The 18,145-nt window shown below is 45.5% G+C and overlaps 7 protein-coding genes across 7 annotated transcripts; 4 read left to right on the top strand and 3 right to left on the bottom strand.

The window, feature by feature from the left end:
* Nucleotides 1-1,674: 1,674 nt before the first annotated feature.
* GL218_08074 (uncharacterized protein) lies at nucleotides 1,675-2,202 on the top strand (the record flags this gene model as incomplete). Its single annotated transcript, XM_033584863.1, has 1 exon — nucleotides 1,675-2,202. One exon carries the CDS (start codon nucleotides 1,675-1,677, stop codon nucleotides 2,200-2,202), a length of 528 nt encoding a protein of 175 aa, XP_033440900.1.
* A 2,111-nt stretch (nucleotides 2,203-4,313) lies between these two features.
* GL218_08073 (Bacilysin biosynthesis oxidoreductase BacC) lies at nucleotides 4,314-5,256 on the top strand (the record flags this gene model as incomplete). The annotated part of the gene is made up of 2 exons (XM_033584862.1): nucleotides 4,314-4,790; nucleotides 4,951-5,256. The coding sequence occupies 2 exons, from the start codon at nucleotides 4,314-4,316 to the stop codon at nucleotides 5,254-5,256; spliced, it is 783 nt and encodes a 260-aa protein (XP_033440897.1).
* Nucleotides 5,257-8,520: 3,264 nt separating this feature from the next.
* Nucleotides 8,521-9,495, top strand: GL218_08072 (Carbonic anhydrase; the record flags this gene model as incomplete). Its single annotated transcript, XM_033584861.1, has 2 exons — nucleotides 8,521-8,962; nucleotides 9,014-9,495. 2 exons carry the CDS (start codon nucleotides 8,521-8,523, stop codon nucleotides 9,493-9,495), a joined length of 924 nt encoding a protein of 307 aa, XP_033440898.1.
* Nucleotides 9,496-10,189: 694 nt separating this feature from the next.
* Nucleotides 10,190-11,826, top strand: GL218_08071 (tRNA threonylcarbamoyladenosine dehydratase 2; the record flags this gene model as incomplete). Its single annotated transcript, XM_033584860.1, has 3 exons — nucleotides 10,190-10,363; nucleotides 10,434-11,304; nucleotides 11,357-11,826. 3 exons carry the CDS (start codon nucleotides 10,190-10,192, stop codon nucleotides 11,824-11,826), a joined length of 1,515 nt encoding a protein of 504 aa, XP_033440896.1.
* A 177-nt stretch (nucleotides 11,827-12,003) lies between these two features.
* On the bottom strand, nucleotides 12,004-12,976 carry GL218_08070 (Nudix hydrolase 14, chloroplastic; the record flags this gene model as incomplete). The annotated part of the gene is made up of 2 exons (XM_033584859.1): nucleotides 12,004-12,801; nucleotides 12,884-12,976. The coding sequence occupies 2 exons, from the start codon at nucleotides 12,974-12,976 to the stop codon at nucleotides 12,004-12,006; spliced, it is 891 nt and encodes a 296-aa protein (XP_033440968.1).
* A 1,418-nt stretch (nucleotides 12,977-14,394) lies between these two features.
* GL218_08069 (3-oxoacyl-[acyl-carrier-protein] reductase FabG) lies at nucleotides 14,395-15,171 on the bottom strand (the record flags this gene model as incomplete). The annotated part of the gene is made up of 1 exon (XM_033584858.1): nucleotides 14,395-15,171. The coding sequence occupies one exon, from the start codon at nucleotides 15,169-15,171 to the stop codon at nucleotides 14,395-14,397; it is 777 nt and encodes a 258-aa protein (XP_033441026.1).
* Nucleotides 15,172-16,159: 988 nt separating this feature from the next.
* Nucleotides 16,160-17,437, bottom strand: GL218_08068 (E3 ubiquitin-protein ligase ORTHRUS 2; the record flags this gene model as incomplete). The annotated part of the gene is made up of 3 exons (XM_033584857.1): nucleotides 16,160-16,284; nucleotides 16,330-16,637; nucleotides 16,782-17,437. The coding sequence occupies 3 exons, from the start codon at nucleotides 17,435-17,437 to the stop codon at nucleotides 16,160-16,162; spliced, it is 1,089 nt and encodes a 362-aa protein (XP_033441025.1).
* Between the last annotated feature and the right edge of the window lie 708 nt (nucleotides 17,438-18,145).

Here is an 18,145-nt window from a genome sequence, read left to right as displayed (position 1 = left end):
GGAGTAACTATCAAGAGAGTTTGGTTAATTCACTTTATTAAAAGACTGTACCTAACCTAGGTAGAAACCCTTATCACCAAGTGGAGGAGATTGATTACAGAACCATAAGAACGATTAACGGGATACGGCAACGCACGGGACCGGTCCTCACAGACCTTTCGGACTTTATTTACTGCTGACATGGAGGCTTAAAGTGAATCAACCTAAGATCTCAGTTTAAACTACAAGCTGGGATAAGAGGACTCGATTAATATAAGTTTAATATATCAAAGGCTGCATTAGTTACACCAAGTTTGTTTCTCCCGCAACTTTATGACATTTGGTCTTATATTTTCCTACTAATTATTTATGCAGAATTACCTACAAGCCCAAAAAGATGAAGTATGTTTTTATCAATCAATCGCATCTTTGCAAATGTCTCATTTTCGGGTTTTATTTCTTATTTGTTACTTCATAGTGCTTGACAAAGCACGTCCCTCAAAAACTCGCGGCAGACGTCAAATCTTATTCTTTATTGATCCTCTTAGCGGTCAAAAAGCAGCGGAGTCAGCTCCTTTTCATCTAAATTACTTTTTTTCTTAATATCAGCCAAATAATATCAGCCAGGGCTGACCCTCTAAGATTCCCCAAGCAGCCCAAGAAAGCTAAGGTAGTATCGGTGCGCTCTAGGATTCATAGGAACGTGCAGCTAAAACGCCGGCGTTTCCCTCCCTAGCTGCCAACTTCGATTGACCCTGCAGAGACGGACCATACAAGCCGCCCCCTTCGAGAAAGTCGAGAAAGTCATTAGTTAATCAGATCGACCTTGAGAGCTGATTAGATGTCACTAAACAGGAAATTTCACATGAATCTAGTTCTCCCCTAGTCGGCGGAGACATCTCAACAAGTATTTGCCCGTGGTTCGGGCGCACTCTTAATACCTGCCTAATTCTTTTAACCCTCTACCGAGAGGCTCTGTTGGTTATATCATGTGTCGATCGTGCACAACTTTTTATCATCGTTGTCGCTATAATGCCATCATCATGATGGTTAATTGAGAGCGTCATTATATATAGTACCACTGTGCCGTTGTCATTACCTCTGCTATTGGTAGCTGTAACAGATTAATAAGAGCCAATAACATTACTTCGTCATCTGTCAATTTATTATGAAGGCTTGGATCAGCCTCAACACCAATGCCCTATCTCCCGCAGCTCCCGCCAACCCGCCAGCCCGTGAGGGACCTGAACTAGGACTGACGTCGATCTACATTTTTGGACAGGGGGTCACAACCAGGGGGAGACAAGGTCCCCCTTATCAAAAAACACTTTCCGGTAGTCGATCGACATACACGCGAAATTGCTCAGAATAGCAACATAGTGTTTTCCATGGCAAAAGGCTCTGTAAAACTCGAAGCACATTGGGGCATATTGAAGTGACGTTTAAGGGTAAAGGTGGCTAGGGATGCACCTCATAACTTGGTACCAGCTGAGAAGGGGGGAGGGTCGCCCGGTAGGATATATAGCAACTAACACCTCTCCCTCTTGGGATTTCTTGTAGAGGCACACAAGTTCTGTCGTTAACTTTCCTATCCTTAGTCCAGTCAGTGCGGTTTCTGGTTCCCAATAGACCATCGGGGTTCTCTTGCATAGTCTACATACACTCGTTCACTCCAGTAAAACCATCTCAAGCAAAATGTACGTCCTCGCCGCCCTCACTTTCGCTTCCGCGGCCCTCGCGGTGCCCTTCCCTCTTAGAAGAGCATACGGCACGGGTGCGCCATCCTACCCGGCTGTTCCTACACCCGTTCCTACATTTCCCGGTACTGCACCGACTGGCGGATCGACAGCCTTGCCAACCGTAGTTGAACCAACAACGTCGTCGTACCATGTTACCGTCACGTATGCGACTAGCTCTTCGGTTCTTACGTCTGCTGTGCCATTCCCAACAAGTCCTCTGGAGACATCTGTCTCGTCGCTATCTTCATCTCTCCCTATTTCTCAGCCGGAGCCTACGCCGTCTGTGTCTCAGCCAGCCGATGCACCATCTTCATTCCCAACCTTTCCGGCTTCTTTCCCGACGTTCCCCGGAACTGCGCCGGGAACCGCACCAGGAACCGTACCTACTGGTGCTTTCCCTCAGCAGCCGGCTACCTCCCAGTACTCCGTGAGCGTCAGCTACTCCCGGACCAACCCAGGCTACCCAGTTGCCACGCCCAACTAAGCTATACGCATACAATGAGAAGACACGCGGCACGCCCCCCCCTCCCCCTCGGAAAAGAAAAGAAAATTTTTTGATTCGCAAGATCGAAGACGACCCTCTACCGCATCATGAATCTTCGCTTCTACGCCAATTCCATTTCGTACGACTTGACTCGTCGCCTCGTGCCGCTCAGGGAAAGGGGTGCGAGGACTTTAAAATCAACTAGGCCGGCTCAAGACCCGCCGCTGGAGATCGACGATGGCGCTAAAATGCGCGGTTTGGTGATGATGTTTCTTGTATATAGTATTTTTTTTTTGCCATATAGCCTCTTGAATAGATGCCTGCGTGTATATGCGTGGTTGCTTTCTGATACTTGTACTCGCTGTTTGTGTGATATCGACTTGGTGTTTCGGCTGAGTTGGAGATGGGGCTTGTGTAATCCCAGTTTCTTTGGTCAGGGGAAGGTAAGCGACAGCAGCTTAAGTTCCTAGCTTCGCACTAAGGTAATGGTAAAATCTAGGATTTCGTTCTTCTCATTTTGTACCGGTGTTGGCTTCGACTAAATTCATAATGAGTTGTAGCATTCGTGGTTTGTTAAGGAGATAACTTGAAGTATGATGAAATTCAACACTTAGTCGTAATTAGATCGTCCATTCCCTTGCTTGGTGTTTTGTTCTGTTTTCTAGGTCTTCTTATTCAAAACATCAAATCTTAGTTACGGTTAACTAACTTACATCATAACTCCATGCTTATAATTCTCATAGTTTACACAGGCTCGCATCATTCCACCAAATCACACCACTGTTATATCTGATATTATTGAGAGTTTGCGTGCATTCATATCGTTGGTTAGAAATCGTATACCTTGTTTAGGTGCCTCGAAAGTAGTTTCATTTGAAAGTTAGTAATGCGTTTGTGGTGACTAAGTAATACTTGCCTCTGGAGCTGAATCGAATCTTTGGGGGGCGTCAAAATATATGGGTTTAACTTTTAAAAACACGGTGTGATGAAGACCACCTGTGGCAGGTCCCAAATATGATGATAGTAATTAGGACTGAAACTACGTCTTACCTTTATATATGGTTACCTACCTCTTAAGTATGTACAAGTCAAAGCGAAGGGGGTTATTTGATGTCGTGACTTAACTCATTGTTCACTAGTTATAAATTATCATAATAGTTTCAATAATAATAAAGCGGACGTAGCCGTCATAATGCCTGAGAACGTGTCTATACAGAATTAGGATATCTAGAGCTTCGAGGAAACGCTGACGAAATATTTATTAACGAGGCTCTTGTATACTATAAGCTCTATACTGTAATTGCCAAACGGGAGCGAGATTGCCGGTAATAAGACAGGATTACTGACCGAAGTTTCACTTCGAAACCGACCAGAGCCAACAATAGGAACAATATTGATATAGTTTCTCTCTAGAATCACTTTGATGGACTGGTCAAGCAAGGGTTCTTCCATGTTTAAACCTGAAATAACTAACTTAGTTCTTTCTAATATCTTAATCAATAAATTAACATCTTGTTCATGATAAGGATGGATTATGGGAGGTTGTTTCTATCTGAAGGGTTGGTTTTTAACATTTTAGGTTAGGAGGCACTTATTATAACACAGCAATATATGAACTATCTTCTTCCTCCACGTTTTCCTAATAAAGAAAAATTTAAATTATATCATGGATATATTCTATTGTAGTACGGATAAGAAACGCACTTTATATATACCTAAGGTACCTTACATATGTCTCTACTTACCTACTCCGGAACCCTATACAATTGTGGGGTCCCCAATCGGCACCGGAACCCGGTTAGCGTATCGTATCGTATCGTATCTTATACGAATACGAAGGCTGATTAGAACACTCGGTGCCGTCCCGCGTGAGGAGTTAAAGGAGCAAACCGAATACGCGAACGGGAGCGAACGAACCCGACATAGTCTTACATTTGCGTAAGTTACCTTATATAAATATCGCGTCGTCAACTCCGAGGTTTAACGTAGAGGATTTAGAAATAGTGTCGTATTCCATCCGGTTATTATAAGTTTGGACAAAGGAGCATTGCCAAGACAGGACAAAAAAACAAGGAATAATTCTTGAGATATCCAAAATTCGAGAGACGAAAATGGCAACTACGCTGCAGGGAATAACGGTTCTGGTGACCGGCGCGGGCGGCGGGTTAGGCAAAGTGATAGCAACGGCTTACCTAGATGCCGGCGCCAACGTAGCCGTCTGCGACATCAACGAGGAGCGGCTGGCTTCAGCTCGGACGGAGCTGGAAGGGACAGGACGCTTCGCCGCGTTTAACACAGACATCACGAGCGAAGAGGCCGTGACCAAGCTCGTAGCCGACGTCGTGGCTAAGTTCGGGCGCCTCGACATCCTCGTCAGCAACGCCGGCATGACGGACAAGTTCGACCCCGTCGGTTCCGTGACAAAGGAGACTTGGGATAGAATCATCAACCTTAACCTCACCGGCTCGTTCCTCGCGTTTAAGGCCGGCGTTAATGCCATGGAGAAGCAGTCCCCGCCGGGCGGAACCATCATCCAGATTGGCTCGACGTCGAGCTACCACGGCATGTCGTCTGGTGTCGCTTATACAGTTAGTCCTGCGCTTTTTCTTTATTTCTCACTTATCCAAGCCGTTGGGCCCTGTTCCCTCCTAACAACCCGTCTTCTCTTACATATGAAAGCCCAGCCCAGCCCAGCCCAGCCCAGTACCTTGTGTAGGTAGGCACCTAACTAACACGATCTCCCTCCAGGCCAGCAAACACGGCGTAGCCGCGCTAGTAAAGAGCACAGCAGGATACTACGCGGCTCAGGGCATCTACGCCATCGGGCTGCTCGTCGGCGGCATGATCGACACCAACATCCAGGACAGTTTCGCGGCGCTGGGCGGATTCAACACCGAGGCTTACGCGCAGAGCGTGTCCGCGACTTTCAAGCCCGAGATGGCTATCAAGACCAAGGATGTAGCCAAGTACTGCGTGTTCCTCGCCGATCGGGGGATCGCCGGGTCGTCTAACGGGTCGTTGATCAACTTTAACAAGAACTTCCCCAATGCGTAAAATGTGTTTGGGGGGGTGAGGGTGAGAGTGAGGGTAAGGGTGGTTGGAAATAAACTTTGAATAAAACGATACTTTGATGATTTGCTTCTGTTTTAGAGTTACTTGGTTGGACGGGTTGCGTTGTGAGGTTTATCTGATTCTGTACGTAGAAATGGATCTAGTATTCTGCTTTTAGGAGGTAGATAGGTTAGGTTACCTAAGGTAAGGAGAAACATCTTACTAGTATCTCCAGCATGGGTAGGTTTGTTGCTACAATTATCACATCATATGGACAAGACCACGAGGTCTGTGGCGCTTTGATTAAGTGTTTCACTGCTTCGGGATTCTGAGTACCCAGCTTGGCTTATGTATGTATAGGTTAGGAGGTAGGTAAGGTAGGTAAGGAAGGTAAGGGAGTCAGCATTTTTCTTGACGCTTACGTATGTAATACATTTTCTATTATCCAATTTTAGAACACGGGGAACAACATATGCGAATAAAACAGGATATTGTGTTCAAAACGGATTCGGTAAATATACGACAACTTTAGTTTAATTATAACTGGTTATGCTTTGTAAGTAGAAGAAATGTTAGTTGTTCGAGTTAACTATAACTAGGAACTAATACTAGATGACTTGTAGCTAGGAGGACTTATAAGGCATATATATTTAATTAAAGATGTTGCTTACCTTCTATTAGAGACTATTAGTCATTTATATCTATTTATTATCGGGCTTCTAGGCTGTGTCCGCAACAATATTTCGTTAGTCAGCCGTGTCTTCATTAGTGGTTAGTTCGTTTAAGAAAACCCGTCAACTGGGTGAAGCAACGCCCTATGTATTATTTTCTTCAGGAGCACATGATGACGGCCTAATTTCCGACATTATACGAGATACCTAACCTAGTGAAATCTAAATATTATTAATTATGCTGGTTTCCTGTTTGAAGCTAAAAAAGGGATCTAGATTTTGCCGACAAAGGTGACGACGACAATATCGAGCCAAAGTTCCCCTGAATATTGGTAGTCGCACCGACGAGTTCCCGCCTGTCATCTTAACTTGAGCTCATGAAGAATAAGTTGTGATGGTAGGAAGTTCCCCTTAGCCCCTGATGCCAAGTGAATCCAGACATCTTAACCTGGCAATAGAGACACGGATTTATAGGAGAGCTTGGCTAGAGTCCGCTCCCTCCGCCGAGCGTACGGGTAGGCAGGCATCGGGAGCCAAGATTATTTGACTAATGAAATATAGGAAGGTTAGTCATACTGAACGGCGAGACCGACTAAAGCTTCCTTTGGACAAGACTAGACATATCCGAGGTTAGGCGCCGCATTCCGGATTTCCTACGGGCGAGGGAGACGTTTTTCGGTATAAATAATAATAGATCATTTGGGATAGTGTATTATTAAAATAATAGTATTATTTTGATATTTTTGTCAACATGGAGAACATGTTAACTTCCATGGTATCTTGATGTCTTCCAGTTTATGCTATTGATATAATTGTTTGCATGCATGTAGATCAAATAAAGTCGTCGTAACTAGGAGTTAGCTAACTTACAAAAAATCACGTAACTTTGTAATTGTTAATTGGTTCGATACAAAAATGTCTTGTTTGATGTTCGCCAGGAGTTCAAACGCTCAACTTGAGACGAAAAAATAAAAAGGTGCGCGCTAACAGAAAGAATAGACTACCGAACCCCTGTCCTTCTCCAGAATATAAAAAAGCTGATGGTCTAGAACATAACTAGTTCATTGTTGCCAATATTCAGGGACTCTGGGGATAATGTGTCATTCTCATTGGCTCGCGAAAAAGAGCACTACGCACTACTAGACCCCGTACTCTCCGGAGTCATCGGAATTTTAATGATGCTGAAAAACGAATTGCAAAAATAAAAGAGCGACGATGTGTATTTTAAACAGGAATGTATAGTACTGTAATTAGAAAGATCCGATCCTGATCTCTTGTGCCTTTTGGGAGGGTGTCTGGTTGCAAAATCACCTTCTTAATGCAATTTCTAGGTATATTATCACACCAACCAACAGTCCTACTGGTGGGCCAAGAACACCAAGATTTTGAAAGGGGTAGGGTGGCCTGATAATTATCCAAGAACAGGTAATGGGCCGCTTATGCTCCTGAGCACCGAGGTAAGTACTAGAGTACCAGTAGTTAGACATTAGAAAATTTAATCAAATAAAATAAAATAGTAATGACTGATTTGTGATTGATTTGGGAGCAGATAATTATCTTTGTGTTTACCTATGCTTTGGAGTTATTATTCGTCTCGTTTCTTCGCCCGCTTACTCTAGTTGATTAGCTCCCGCGATGGGAAAGGTACGTCGTTCTGAACTGCTATTACAGTACGCCTTGTTGAATAATGTACCACGTGGGTTCTGGGCATTAATGACTCGATATTCCTGTAAATTCCAGTTGCGGTGTAAGTAGGTAAGTAAGCTAAAATTTGATAGCACTCTAGACTCATTACTATTGGTAGAGCGACGTAAGGGTCGACGTAGGCTACCAAAAGTCGATGCTTATGGGGGGGCTTACAGGGTCCCAGAGAATTCGCTTACATACCTGCCTCTAGTAAGCCATCGAAACGTTGGCCAAGAGAGACGGGCGCCCACCATTACTTTCGGGTATATCTTACAAGAGTTAGCGATTTAAAGAAGCCTCACTTGGCAACTCCTGCGTGGCTTTCCGTGTGAGATATTGTCGTAGACTGGCCTTGGCCTGCTTGGCTATCTCATGTCATCGCCTATGTATTATGGTAACTTGATCATTTCGGGGCCTGAACTACGCTCAGGACTCTCATATCTCGCTGGGGTCTTGACGATATGTACTCTCCTTGGCTCGTTGAACCTTGAACTCCACGGGGTACCTTGAGTAGCTCCATGAAGTCCGGATTTGAGTGATGAGATACTTACCCGTAGTTTCGGTATACAGGCCTACTATCCTCGATGCGATGTTGTTACAATGCCAATAATATCGACTACCCCTTCGAGGTCGAAGTTTCGGCCAAGGAAATAAGCAGAGTAATTTTATTCAGTGGCTGCATCCTACTGAATATATATTGGGGCGATGCTCATCATCCCTCAGATGTGGCCCAGGCGGGAACCAGTCTTTCGGAGTTTTTTCGCTCATTCTTCTTCTTTTCGCTTCTTTACGATATAATTCTTACTGCGCTCCGGAAGCCTTTTTCGCATTTTTATAGCATTTTCTCTCGTTACCCATTTCGGTCTTTCACTCTTATTCAAGATATTCGTTTCTTAGTTGTTTAGTCAGTATGCCGTCTGTCATTTCTCGATTTTTTTTCCTAGCCGCGTCTGTGACGCCGGTATTAGGCTTTTGCGGGTCACACACGCATCTCGACCGAAGAGCAGAGGGAGAGGAGGTACCGATCTCGACATTTGGGTATACCGGGTTGGTAGGACCTCTTCTCTGGACTCAGCTGGACACTGCCGCCAATGGATTATGTTCGACGGGCAACAACCAGTCCCCAATCAATATGGCTGATGGACAATTCACCCTCATCCCGGCATCCGACATCGAGTTACACGTTCCAGACGTTACAGAAGGCGCAACCTTTGAGAACCTCGGGTCGACAGTGGAGGTTGTGATGAAAGACGTCGGAGGGACATTTGTCCTCGAGGGAAAGAACTACACATTAGAGCAATTTCATTTCCATCACCCCAGCGAACATCTTGACGATGGCGTCAGCATGCCGAGTAAGTAGATATTACCTCGGGTTCATGTTACTTGGCTAATATGTGTAATAGTGGAAATGCACATGGTATTCACCACGGAGGAAGAGGAAATTGCTGTGATCGGTATCTACGTCGACCTTGTAGACTCCCCGACAGTTCTTCAACTTCATCTCCACCCCCGAAGAGCCCCATCAACTCTACTCGAAACCATCTTCTCTTCCATCGGAGAAATTGCCACCCCCGGTACCTCGACGAAGACTCAGCCTCTGGCTATGTCGGAGTTGGTCACACAGCTGAAGGCGGGCAGCTTCCAACGGTATTCCGGCTCCCTTACGACCCCTCCCTGTTCCGAGGGTGTCGCCTGGTCCGTAGCGACTGAAAAGCTTCGGTTGTCTAAGACGACTTTCCAGGCAGTACGAGATGTTGTTGGATTCAACTCGCGATATCCTCAGAACAACCTTGGTGATCAGAACCTGCTTTCGATGGCCTCAACCGTCGTGGCTCCCTCCGCGCCCGCGAATTCCACAGTAGCCCGGAGACGATGGGTCAGGTAAAGGGAGGGGGTCTTTAGGGGATATGTTCCATCTCATATGGGATTTTGGATTTACACTGTAAAGATACTTGGCGTCACTCTTAATTCTAAGAGGATTCACTTAGATGTGTACCTATTAAGATACATAATATATGGGCTGGTGTAAAAGATTATATGTAATTGTAAAAGAGAACTGCGAATATATAATTTGAAGTTAAAAGATAAGAAAATTAGGGGCTTGCTGTTATATTAAGCTCAAACTAAGAACTTGACACTTCATGCTTGCCTATGAGTATGGCTTGGATTTGCTTGGATATTCTTGGATATTCTTGGCAGCCAAGGTGTTTCTTTGATGCTTTAGTGCAAAGCTTTAAGATGCACAGATGTTGATGTGCAGATACCCGTGTGGGGTTTTCTAGACCCCGCCAGCCCACTATTGAATTACCTATGTGAATTATCTGAATTAACTTAGGTACATTAGGTGCCTAATTGACTTGGTACCTGCGCCGAGATTTCGTCATTCTAAATTTTCTCAAACCCCAAAATTTTTATTTTTTTCAACTTTAATGTTGGTGGGATGTATGCAGTATATCTCCTAATATATATCATTTAACATGGATATAAAGATAGGTCAGGTACTTTAACACTTTAAATTAATACCTGATTTAGCTTGGAACATCTCCTAAATAAGCTAAAGAGAATCACACGAGAGCAATATGGCATCATTCTTGGAGCGGACGACAGTCAACTCCAAGATTCAGCTAGCAGCAACAGCTATTGCTTCTGGAGCTGTCGTCGCGGGGACAATCCTAGGGTATCAACGTCTACAACAAAAGGAGCGCATCAATCAGCTTAAGGAATCTATCCCTTCGTTGCTCGATGAGGGAAAGGTGAGAGTTGTTCTCTTGAATACCTACCTAATCTATGTATAGTAATTGTATACTGACCAGCGCAAGGTAGCCTACTAGCTTTGGCGACACCTCGACAACTGATAAAGAAGACATCCGAAATCAACTTCTCGCGAAACGGGCACAAGCTGGTGACTATGACGACGAACTGATACTCGAACAGCTTGCACGTAACCGCGTTTTCCTCACGCCGGAGGGTCTCGAAAAGCTACGAAATGCCTTCGTTATAATAGTTGGTTGTGGAGGTGTGGGATCGCATTGTACGGCGGCTCTAGCGCGATCGGGTGTCTCCAAGATTCGCTTGATCGATTTCGACCAGGTAACGCTAAGCTCCCTAAACCGCCACGCCGTTGCGACGCTGGCCGACGTGGGCACTCCAAAAGTTCAATGCCTAAAGCGACGGCTTTTGGCTATAACCCCATGGGTACATTTCGATCTGCGGCAAGAAAAGTTTTGGGACGAAGCAGCTGATAAACTACTGGACTCGTGGGAAAATGGACAGAAGCCTGATTATGTTGTAGATGCGATTGACAACATTGATACAAAAGTTGCCTTATTAAAATACTGCCACGATCATAACTTGCCGGTAATATCATCTATGGGGGCAGGATGTAAGAGTGATCCAACTCGAATTATCGTGGGTGATATCGGAACTAGTACCGACGACGGTCTGTCGAGATCTACCCGGCGACGCCTAAAACTGCTTGGAGTTACCAAGGGAATCCCAACTGTGTACTCGACTGAGAAGACAGGCGAAGGAAAGGCGGAATTGCTCCCACTCCCCGAGGATGAGTTTCAGAAGGGTAAAGTAGGTGATCTAGGAGTACTGCCAGATTTTAGAGTGCGGATACTGCCGGTTTTAGGCACTATGCCAGCCGTGTTTGGATATACAGCAGCGAATCATGTTATACTCTCTGTCACTGGTAAGTACTTATCATGCTATAGTCTTCTATATACGCGCTAATACTTATGTAGGATATCCACTCGACTACGTCCCGGCAAAGGGCCGCGAGAAAATGTACGAGGGTCTCCTTGCCGCAGTCCAGGGAGGGGAAGAGAAGCTCCTCCGCTATATGACTAGTGGTGACCCCAGCATCACCTTGGGCCTAAGAATACCCATCACAACAGGAGACATGGCTTTCCTAGTCGAAGAGGTCTTTAAGGGCCGAAGCGCCATAAGCGGACTCACAACTCGTCTGACTTTAATGAGATGGCGAAGGCCGGCTGACTCCATACTGATAAGAATTGGGGAGGGCGCTGACGAGCAGAAGTCATCGAACGTCAAGCTTTCGGACCTCGTTTGCATGACTAAGGAAGAGGGCATCAGGCACGACAAACAAGTTCTACGAGGAACTGAGAAGCCTGAAGAGGTATACGATGCGGCCACGGTAGAGAAGGTGGAGGCATTGCTTAGAGATACTGCCAAATATGAGAAATACAGGTAACATTAATTCCCCTGTTGCGCGGTCTTATGGCCGACGTAGTAGTGGCTATTTCTTTTTTTATTATTATGCTCCTAAGCCGCCTCCCGACGACTAACTATGAAATGACATGCTGCTATACTTGGCTAAGTATAGAACTTGTCATAAACGCCTCCATACCCAGAACGCCTTAATTATGCTTTACAGTTTACCCTCCCTCCGTAGTCCTTCCCATAGCGCCACCGCAGCAAGACATTTCGCGTCGCGCGCGCCTTCTCTCCACAGATCTTTCATCGGGACTAACTTAAGCGTGATCATCTCCCCGTGATCCCGGAGCCCCGTCAGCTTGCCGGTCCATTCCTTAAGGGTTTCACGCGGCACCCGCCGTTCATGCATGAATATCGGAATATGTTCGTCGCATCCACCAGCTGAGGGATACATAGCTTGAGGCAGGTTCTCGTCGCCTTCACCCTCGCCTCCATTCTCATCTTCGTTTGCATCTTCATTTCCTTTACTTTTGATAGGACTAGTAGTAGCAGCCAAGTCGCTCAGGCACCGTAGTTCCGAAGCGGGTATCTCAAGCCCAAGTTCTTCCTTAATCTCCTGCGCTGCGGTGCCCGCGAAGGTACCCCCCTCGTCTACCATGCCCGCAGGTAACTCGACGAATGCTAGACTGCCGGCTGGAATGCGGGCCTGCACCGTTAGCACTACGTACCGCTCATCGTCTTCGTGGCCCGCGGGTACGTCGTCCGGTACTAGCATGACAAGCATGGCGACGCTCGGCCCGCGCAGGAATACGCTACCCGGTAAGGTCTCGCCGGCGCTGTTCTTGATCTCGGCTACGAGTTTCAAGAATCCGAGGCGCTGACGCGGAGCTCGGCCGAATAGGTCGAAGCTCTGGATTGTGATGCCGCGGAGAGTATACGGGTCTGGGTGGAAGGGGTGTGCGGCATTGGTGTGCTGGAGGGAGAGGGAGTGGGTTAGGGTGGTGAGCCAGTTCTTTTTGGCATTCATTAGTATTTAAGTTCATAATGAGGTACGAAGTAGTCAATATAAGAGCAATGAGAAAAAGTCATCTTACATTAAAAGGCGAGAACCCCAAGATTTTCTCTTCAGAGAGGCCCTCGGGGAGCTTGACCGGTATGTTGGGCTTATCGAGTGTTATTGTCGCCATCGTGCGTCTACGTATCTCACTTGGGATTATTTGGCGATGAGTTGATTGGTATGAGAATCTCGCTGCTGAAAGGTGGGATGCTTTACTAAATGTAATGCGCATTTTAGTTTGAGTCTCTGTAAGATTTGATGGGAAGATAGGTATCTATTATATATATTTCAGGGTAGGCATATTTGCGTGCCTGCTTAGCTGTCTGCCTTGTAAATTGTATTGTATTGTACCTTGGATTCCGGGATGACGTCTATTCTGTTTGTTCAGGACATCAATGCGCTTTTTTTTTTTAACGTTCACGTATAAGGAACTAAGGGGTAGGTAGACAATAAGGATGTTACCTTGCCTCATTTATTAGCATAATATTTTTATTTTTATTTTTTAGTTTTTAAGATTATTATTCTTGATTTCAATGAAGCTGTTCTAATCCCTTCTCACATCTTTGAATTTAATCTTGTGGAACAACTTATTTACACCTGAACTTGCGCTTAGATGCTCTTTGTCTAGGTTAGTAACATGCGGCTGTGTGACCAACAACAAACTAGAGCTACTGCCGGCTTTTTGCCGAATTCACACTAAATACAGCTTGCTATATAGATACAGTTTGTGAAGAAATTGACATGCAACACTGCAAGTCGTATCCGGTATAGTGTAACGGCTAACATACCTCGTTTTCACCGAGGAGCTCGGGGTTCGATTCCCCGTACCGGAGTTTAACTTTTGCAGTTCTCATGGATAATGTCAACAATTACGCATTAATTTTTCTTGATAATTGTTGATTTTTTCTTGCTGCGGTGGTCATTCTTCTTTTAGAAAGGAACCTCTTAGGCATCTATTAGATTATTTGTCTTGATTATTGTTACTTTTGGCGATGCTCTACCTATTTGCATGCAATCCTTTCAGTTAATATATTGTAACGTGTGCACTTCTCACAATTTATGTCTGGATAGACTAAAATGCATGAAGAAAATTGATTCAGTAGATAATTATCTTTATCGTATTATTCTCTCTCCTGTTATTAAGACATATGAAGAGGTGAATTTTGAACGTGAACCCTTTGTACTGATACAAGCATGCACTTGGCCCTGCTGCTTAAGGCATCTTGAAAAGGGGGCTATGTCGTGACTATTACCAGAAAGGCTGACACACCTATGGCTGAACGCAAATCTGCTTATTAGGATACCACTCGCTGTCTCTATTGTAAATTTATACACTCTGAGGTCATCGTTGCCAAGTCAATAGATAGTAGAGATACTAGAAAACGGTTGAATCGATGCTATAAGCTAGAACTAATACCCGAAGTTACGTAGGTAGGTAGGCATTTAAGAAGCAACTGATGTGTAACAGGTAGCTTTCAGGAGTATACCTTACCCCTTAACAATATTCCTTCCCCTTAGATAAGCCCAAAAACCTCATAGCACAACACTCTAAACCAAATTACTACCGCTCCTAGTCTTCACAATCTCCCCCGTCGCATTCCTATCCTTCATCAAATACAAATACGCCTCCGCGACATCCTCCACCGTCGCCGCCCTCCCCGTCGGGACCTTGTCCGCGACAGCCTTAGCCTGCGCCTCCAACTGCTCGGCCGTCAACCCCATCGCCCCCCAGAGCCCCGTGATCACGAACCCCGGCTCTACCGCGTTGACGCGGACGGGCTTGAGATCGACGGCTAAGTTGCGCGCGAGCCCCGTCAGACCGGCCCCCACGTACGCGATCATGCTCCACCCGGGGCTCGGCCGGTCGGCAATGCCCCCCGTGGAGATCGTCAGGCTGCACTCGTTGCTCCTGGCGAGGTGGCGCGCGGTCACCTTGCCCAGCAGCAAGGGCAGTTCCATGCGGAAACGCGCTACCTGCCGGATCTTCTCCAGCGTGATGTCCTGCACATCCGCGATCAGCAGCGCGTCTCCCGCCGTGAGAACGACGTGGTCGATGGGCTGCGGTTTCTTGGCCTCGATGAATAGCGCCTCTAGGTCCGCTTCTACTGAGTCCTTGGATAGGTCGCAGGCCACCCCGGCTACTTGTGCCGTAGGGTATGCGGCCTGGACTTCGGCTACGGCTGTCGCGGCGGATTTGGCCGAAGAGCCGGACAGCGTGACGCGGGCGCCGGCTTCGATGGAGCCCTCGACTACGCCGCGGCCAATGCCACTGCTGCCGCCGATGACGAGGACGTGCTTGCCAGCGAGCTTGTTGTACTTGGCCATTATGGTATTGTTTCGTAGGTTTATATAACTATATGGATAAAGGGGTTATGGTTTTGAGCTTGCTGGTGTCTTGACTCTGAGAAGTTTGATGTGAGCTATGGATTTTATTTCGGCGATGGCCCTCCTATTTATCTACGCCTAGCAGATTATTACCCTACCGTATTCTCCCCTCTTCCTGCACAACATTAGAGGTTGTAATTCATCGTCATGTCATGTGATAGGTTATCGATCTAGGTAAAAAGGTCTAAGGTTCGTCATGGCACCGCATTCTGTAATCAGGGGCTGCTATGTGTAAGCTGATTACACATACGCGACCAATTTCGCCGTCTACCTTGATAACTTTACGCTTCATAATCAAATCATGCTTTTTTTTCATATGGGAATATATAATAGTGGTTTCCACACGGAGTTTCTTAAAACCGTGTAGTTGCGGTGGTGGGTGGCATTATTTCCGCTGCTTTGTAGATGACACTAGTAAGAATGTGAACGGAGCAGACGGGATTAACGGTGATTGACGGGGGGACGGGTGTAGCTATCGGGGATGAAATACGGAGTTACTGCTTTTGGATGGTGCTATCATGAACGTCCACGGATATAATTCTTATAAGCCTATACGTGTCAGCCGAAGGGGAAATATTATAGTACCAAAATTGTATATTGTATAGAGTTTATTGAGTCAGATTGAAAACTCAAACTCATGAATTCGGCCTAGTAGCACACAATCCTGACTCTTACACCAATTCCCTTTCCTCACACACTACCAAGAATTCCATCGTATATCAGCAAGTCTGGAAGCTATATCTTTAGGTACCTAACATAGGAAATTCAGTCCTAAGTAAAGACAAAGGGCCAATACATGTAACGACCTCGCAGTATCATCGTACAGGCGAGATTTCGAGTTCGAGCTTATTGCGAAAAGTATGTTCGACAAGGGAAAACTTCTATCATGATAACTGCAGGTTGTACTAGTGGGCATCAGGTTGTTCTTTTAATACCCTTGCTTGGATCTACTCAAGTCGCGTTTCTGTTGCGCTGTCGGTGACGTACGACAGAGATCTTCCAGGGGTGGCTGACCGGGCTCTCTACGTAATCGAAACTGCTCATAAAGTCCACCTATCCGAAAGTTAGCTGCATCTCCATTGCACTATGGATTCTTACCTTTTTTGTTCTTACGTTCTCGCCAACCGATAACTTGGTATAGCCCGTCGTATCGGATACCACATTCGGGGAGCCAGCGATTGCTGTTGGATGCATGGGGCCCACCGGAACGTAAGACGCGCACGGGGTGTCTTTTCTGTAGCGAAGCCTTCAGGGCCTTTGTTCCAGCGCTGGACGGTACTGAATGAAAAGGATCTTCATTTTTGTGACTGTTTGAGCCGGAGTAGTAGAGTATGTCACCTTGATCGTTGTCGAGGTCGTCATATACGTTAGAAACCACGATGGAATAAGTACCTGCTTCAGTAGAACTTCAGTGATTGTCAGTGAATGCCTGTTCGGATGGATATTGAGAAAGCTGTGGGAAAATTCAACCAGTTGGGTGGATTAATTAAGAAACCTCGGTTCCGAAGAGAAAGTAAGAATAGGGGTAATGAATTTGTAATGCCACTTACCCGGCAATTCCTCCCATTCGAGCGCCGTGAGCACCACGATGAAGCGCAACCAACTGGTTAGCAAACCAACTTCCGACGGGAATATTGTTATGCCCAAACACCTTGGCTGATTTCTTAGGCACATGTGGGTTCAGCTGGTAGGATATTTTACCTTTAGGGCCACGAGCGACCAGGATCCCGTACATGATACCATGTTCCCCATAAATGGGATGGTTTGGTGGCGGTAGCCGGCTTTGAACAATAGGAACTTCCTCTCCATCTTTAGGAATCACCTCTTCTTCGGCTGCGTCTTCCGAGACCACCTCGTCCGCACCCCAGTTCTCAGACTCCCACTTTTCATACAAAGCCCCAGCACTATTCTTCATATCTTCGGGATAGAATAGGTCGGGGTTGTTTATAATTAGCTGGAGCATTTTGGATGTTGTGGTCTTCTCCTTAATCTCAGGGGTCATCTCAATAGTATTTAACCATTGTAGATAGGCTCTTCCCTTTTTAAGGAGGTCTCTACATTCTGAACCATCCTCGGATGTTACAACGCGCTTGAGCTTTCGGCTCTTAACTCCAAGGGTAGCAATAGTGAATCTGTTATAGGAATTTATGTGTTGAAGCTGCGCGGCTTTGCTATTGCCAACGGCAAATACGTCGACGGTGGCCATTTTTATTGCCTATAGAAATTGAATGGTATGATATGATATGATACGATTGTAACTTGAATTTATAATAAGTGCAAGACTTTGAGGGTATACCGTATACTTGCAAGATAAAGCGCCTGCCAAAGTTCTTCTGAGAGGTATGATCCGCTAAACCTTCTTACTCTACTAATTATGGCGCTATAGATGCAGAAAGGGATCACCAGACTGAGCAAGTTACCTAGATACTTAAGAGGTCGTGTGATATATGTTATTGGAAAGTCCGATGTTAGTGAGGCCGATATAGCAGTTTGCGTAGAACCTTAAGGCATCACCCGGGTAGTATTAGGGTTTGGATTATAAATATTCTCTCAAATGATAAAGAAGGACGAGAAGAATATGGAATCGACATATAAAATTTAGGAAGGAGACGTTATGACTTGGAGACTGCGTTATGTACATATGTAATGTAGAGATCAGACCAGCTATAGTTTATGAGTCAATATAAGGTATGTGCTTTTCACGATCATCTGTCAATTCGTTAATAATTTATAAAAGGCAAGAAACCTAACCTAAGTAACTACATGTATGTATCAATATGACTGCTCATAATTATATGCAGTATAGATAGAAGTTGGTTGCACTGTACTTCTTAGATCTTATTACTTATTGGTAATATCTATTAACCCTCGACTTGCTTCTTCTTGCACGTATTGAAAATGGGCTGTCACTTTC

Source organism: Daldinia childiae, assembly GCF_008694065.1.
Source record: "Daldinia childiae strain JS-1345 chromosome Unknown Scaffold11, whole genome shotgun sequence".
NCBI classification, from domain to species: Eukaryota; Fungi; Ascomycota; class Sordariomycetes; order Xylariales; family Hypoxylaceae; genus Daldinia; species Daldinia childiae.
Note: the sequence above shows the minus strand (reverse complement) of the source record. Positions and strands in the feature narration are given on the sequence as shown.